Source organism: Engraulis encrasicolus, chromosome 1 (genome assembly GCF_034702125.1).
Source record: "Engraulis encrasicolus isolate BLACKSEA-1 chromosome 1, IST_EnEncr_1.0, whole genome shotgun sequence".
Classification (NCBI taxonomy): Eukaryota; Metazoa; Chordata; class Actinopteri; order Clupeiformes; family Engraulidae; genus Engraulis; species Engraulis encrasicolus.
Genome location: NC_085857.1, coordinates 45,798,644 through 45,804,156, shown reverse-complemented (window position 1 = coordinate 45,804,156; position 5,513 = coordinate 45,798,644). Strand labels below are relative to the sequence as shown.

Here is a 5,513-nt window from a genome sequence, read left to right as displayed (position 1 = left end):
CTTCGTGGTGCGGGCTTATAGTCCGTGATGGCCTGTATGCCCTGCCACAGGCTCTGTGCATCTCTGCTGTCTTTGAAGTGTGTTGTTATTTTGTCCGAGTATTCCTTTTTTGCTTTCCTGATGCCCTGGGACAGGTTTGCTCTTGCTGCTTTTAGGCCAGCTACGTCTCCTGCTCTGAAGGCTTTGTCTCTGGCCCTCAGCAGTCTGTGAACGTCTCCTGTGAACCATGGCTTCTGGTTGGCCCTGGTGGTGATGCGTTTTATTTCTGTAACATCATCAATGCATTTTGTGATGTAGGAGGTCACGGTGTCTGTGTACTCCTCAATGTCAATGTGGTTGCTGTGGGTGGCAGCTGTTTTGAACATGTCCCAATCTGTGGTTTCAAAGCAGTCTTGTAGTCGTGACACGGCTCCCTCTGGCCATTTTCTCACCTCCTTCAGAGCTGGTTTGGTGAGTTTTACCTTTTGTCTGTAGGCTGGCAGTAGCAGAATCGTTAGGTGGTCTGATAGGCCGATGTGGGGGATGGGCTTTGCCTTGTATGCTCCTTGTTTTGGGGTATAAACAAAGTCCAGGGTGTTTTGTCCTCTTGTTGGAAAGTTAACATGTTGGTTAAATTTTGGAAGTACTGTTTTGAGATTTCCGTGGTTGAAATCTCCCATGACCACTGTGAAGGCATCTGGGTGTGCATCTTGTTGTTCACTGATTCCCCGATGCAGCTCGTTCAGTGCCTCGCTTCTGGCGCTGGTGGTGTTGCTAGGAGCGAGGTAAACTGCGACCAGTAGAATGGCGGATATTTCTCTTGGTAGATAGAAGGGTCGGCACTTGATGATCATGAACTCCACTAGTGGAGAGCAGTGTCTCTGTACCACCGTAGCATTTTTGCACCAAGCATCATGTGTATAATACACTAATAGTATACTTTATAATGCTACACTTTAGCCCATTACTTTTAAAATACAAATGTACTTAAAATACATTGAAATAGAATATACTAATAGTGTATTTAACAATACCACACTTTAGCACATTACTTTAAAAATACAAATGTATTTACAATTCATTTAAATACAATACACTAATAGTGTATTTTATAATACTACACGTTAACACATTACTTTTAAAATACAAATGTACTTAAAATAGACTTCAAATTGAATATACTACTAGTATAATTAACAATACCACACTTAAGCACATTACTTTAAAAATACAAATGTACTTACAATACATTTAAATACAATACACTAATAGTGTATTTTATAATACTACACTTAAGTACATAACTTTTAAAATACAAAGATACTGAAAATACACTTAAAATATAATACACTAATAGTATACTTTATAATGCTACACTTTAGCCCATTACTTTTAAAATACAAATGTACTTAAAATACATTCAAATACAATACACTAATAGTGTATTTCATAATACTACACTTAAGTACATGACTTTTAAAATACAAAGATACTTAAAATACACTTAAAATATAATACACTAACAGTATACTGTATAATGCTACACTTTAGCACATTACTTTTAAAATACAAATGTACTTAAAATAGACTTAAAATACAATATACTAATAGTATATTTGACAATACTACACTTTAGCACATTACTTTTAAAATACAAATGTACTTACAATACATTTAAATACAATACACTAATAGTGTACTTTATAATACTACACTTAAGTACATAACTTTTAAAATACAAAGATACTTAAAATACACTTAAAATATAATACACTAATAGTACACTGTATAATGCTACACTTTAGCACATTACTTTTAAAATACAAATGTACTTAAAATAGACTTAAAATACAATATACTAATAGTATATTTGACAATACTACACTTTAGCACATTACTTTTAAAATACAAATGTACTTACAATACATTTAAATACAATACACTAATAGTGTATTTTATAATACTACACTGAAGTATATAACTTTTAAAATACAAAGATACTTAAAATACACTTATAGTACAATACACTAATAGTATACTTTATAATGCTACACTTTAGCACATTACTTTTAAAATACAAATATACTTGAAATACACTTAAAATATAATACACTAATAGTATATTTTACAATACTACACTTAGCACATTACTTTTAAAATACAAATATACTTAAAATACATTTAATATACACTAACAGTATATTTTATAAAACTATATTTAAGTACATAACTTTAATAATACAAATGATTTTAAAATATATTTAAAATACACTAAACTATAAGTATATTTTTAAATACCATACTTAAGTACTGTACTTGATAAATAGAGTGTACTTAAAATATACTTTCTGAAAATTAAATATATTTAAAGTACACTTAAGTACACATTTTTTTGACCTGGGCAGTTACTGCATTGAAGAAGGATGTACAGAGAGGAAAGACAGGTCCTCACCAAAACCACACCACCACAAGTCATCACATCAAGTCACTACCACTACCGAACGCAACATCATCCAGTCCAGCTGAGTTTAAGGTTTGAAAAGTGGTCCATCAGAAGATGACCTTGTACATGCCTTAATGTATATTGTCTTTTAAAAAAATCTGATGGTGGTGACAAATATGTGGGACACATTTTGAAAAAATAGAAAATAATAGTAAATATTTTAAATTCACTATGTACAATTTTGTAGAACTACTCAATATGTTCTTCCACGTAGCCTAATGGTGACATTTTTCAATTCCATCAGAGAGTTTTTAATTATTATTACTTTATTTTAAGTCAACTGAAATGATTATATCTCTCCTCAGAACAGCAGGTTTTACAGGTGTGGTGGGCAGGTTTACAGCGATGCAACATAATAACATTATAATTAAATCTTTCAAACATCTGTACATTTGTGTAACAGACCTACATTTGTTGTTCATGAAAATGTAACTGATTTGCAACAAATTTAGCATTTTTGGGACATGCTTTTGCCAAGAATCAGTGTTGTGTGGCTGTTGAGAAAGACATTGCACATTTTTTTCAGCCAAGGTAATACAATTCACAGAATAGGAGTTTGACAACATCTAACTTCAGCGTAACAGTAGGCTACAGCAGGGAAGTAATCACATTTGAAGCGTTGCACAAGAAAACAACAAAGGGCTGACCTGGGACCTGAAATCATGCATTTGTGAGAATGAGGACAGTGCTTCCCTCTGGCGGTATTTTTGGGAATTGCACCAAACCGTTTGTGCATGCCACCCACGGGGCATGCTGGGTATTGCAGTCATGGAAAGTTTGCTTCCTTCTTGGATTTCATACGGAAGAGAGAGACCAACGTCACTGTGCTGAAAAGTTTGTTCCCTGTTGTGATTTTTTACGGAATACATAGAAACAGTCTTCAGCCAAAGGTAGGCCTTCTGTGTGAAATGCTCAAAGGTGGTTAGATTCCTTTGCCAAACAAGCGTGGCTGACGACCATAACAAAACTCTGATGTTCAACTCTGGTTGTTTGTTTTAGCCAGGCTAGCTAGCTAGAGCTAGCAGGATGCTCTGGGGTGTTAAGAAAATAAATCATATCCCTAACATTCAGACAGCAGACTGTCGTTTTGGTAATAGTTGGGAAGTGGGGGCAAAACAAACGTGCAACGAATCAATACGTTTTACTTCAGTCTTTGCATAACCGCCATTGGCAAATGTGGACAAATCAATGTTTCTTTTCCACTGCATGTAGGCTATTGGAAACATTGTCACAACAACCTTTCCTTTTACGCGTTACTTTATTACAAGGTGTGTCATAAAACAAAGTAGCGAGTCTTGTGGACTCAAACATTCCGATGATTGCTTTTTATGCTGCATACATTGCCATCAGGTTGGCATCAGTGCTAGGCATCTGTCAAATGTAGGCTGCCTACGTATGCGAAAGATTCCTGATGATTCATTCCAGCAGATCCCATGGTTATATGAGAACATTGAGTAGCCAAGCCGAGATATTGACAGATGTTCCATTGTGAAGGGTCAACGTCAAGGCATCCTGACCTCTGTGTGTGTGTGTGTGTGTGTGTGTGTGTGTGTGTGTGTGTGTGTGTGTGTGTGTGTGTGTGTGTGTGAGAGAGAGAGAGAGAGAGAGAGAGAGAGAGAGAGAGAGAGAGAGTGTCAGACAAGTTTTTTAATGCCTGTTGATGTCCACCTGAATTTACTAGCCCCTACAGCCTACAGTTTCTGTTGAAAAAAACATAAGCGGGGGTGTTTATGTCTTTTCGACAGAAAGTGCAGGCTGTAGGGGGTCTCTCTCACTCACTCACTCTCCTGTCTGTGTCTCGTCTATTGTCTGTCTGTCTGTCTGTCTCTCCCTATCTACTTGTCTGTCTGTCTGTCTGTCTGTCTCTCTATCTCTCTCTCTCTCTCTCTCTCTCTCTGTCTCTCTCCCCAGATGTCTCTGCATGACGTGTCGGCGTCGGGTTCGAGGCCGGTGACGGCGGTGGCCTGGGCCTCCAACAGCACCACCTGCCCCCCCACCTTCCACATGGTAACCATGGCAACGAGACATGCCATCCGTTTGTTTTATATTTGGCCCGTTTGTGTGTGTTTGTGTTCATAGCCTATCAACATTTGAGTAGCATGGCTGAGGACTGGGAATGGGCTGGGGGATGAGTCTGAAATACAGGAGAAACACCTACTGGAGTGTTGTGTAACTGAGGTGATCCTGCGCTAGTAGTTAACCACTCGGGGCTCGAACCCACCACTTACCAGTCAACGCTACAGTTCGGGCATGGGAGGCACAGCACGATACAGCTGAGCTAAAGGACCTGACCGCTAGCTCTGTAATGTATGAGGCTTCGGGAGGGAGGTTTACTAACATTCTATGTCAAACTGTGCTAGTTGGAATCCGTTACACTCCCCCCGGTCAAGGCTCCAGTTGGGGATATGGGAGGCATAGCACGAAACCACTGCATAACATTATTACGACATTAGCATAACATTATACTATGTGTTGTGGAAACAGTACTGAGTTGAGGGACATGGTTGACAGTAGAGTGTAGCTGTGTGATGAGAGATGCTGTTGTCCAATGCGTTCAGAGTTCAAGACTGTGTGTGTGTGTGTGTGTGTGTGTGTGTCAAGTCAAGCTAGCTTTTATTGTCATTTTCATCATATGCACAAGACATACAAGGAAAAATGAAATTACGTTTTCTCTCTATACCATGCCAGGACAAGACATATACAAACTGACATAAAGTGCAGACAGGACAGGTAACAGTGATGGACTGGTAACAATGGACAATAATAAATACAGTATAAATGAACATTGAACATTGAACATTGAACATGTAACAAAAATAAGATAAGATAAATAAGAAGACACTACAATAATAGAAAAATAACAGTGAAGTACAGTACAATAACAATACAAGAGGTAGGTTCCAGGACTGAGGTAGTGCAGGTATGGTGCAGTCCCTGGTACTGTGTGTGCGTGTGCGTGTGCGTTTAGTAGTGCTGTTTTAACCGTGGCCACAATACTGTAGACTACTGTGTGTTATCATAATCAATATCA

The 5,513-nt window shown here is 37.8% G+C and overlaps 1 protein-coding gene across 1 annotated transcript in view; it reads left to right on the top strand.

Annotated features, from left to right (window-relative positions):
• The first annotated feature begins 3,288 nt into the window (after positions 1–3,288).
• mvb12a (multivesicular body subunit 12A) overlaps positions 3,289–5,513 on the top strand; it is a 15,738-nt gene continuing 13,513 nt past the window's right edge. The window contains exons 1-2 of the mRNA XM_063203617.1: positions 3,289–3,372; positions 4,394–4,489. Coding sequence (XP_063059687.1) covers positions 4,394–4,489 — 96 coding nt within the window. The 5' untranslated portion in view covers positions 3,289–3,372. The remainder of the gene's footprint in view (positions 3,373–4,393; positions 4,490–5,513) is intronic.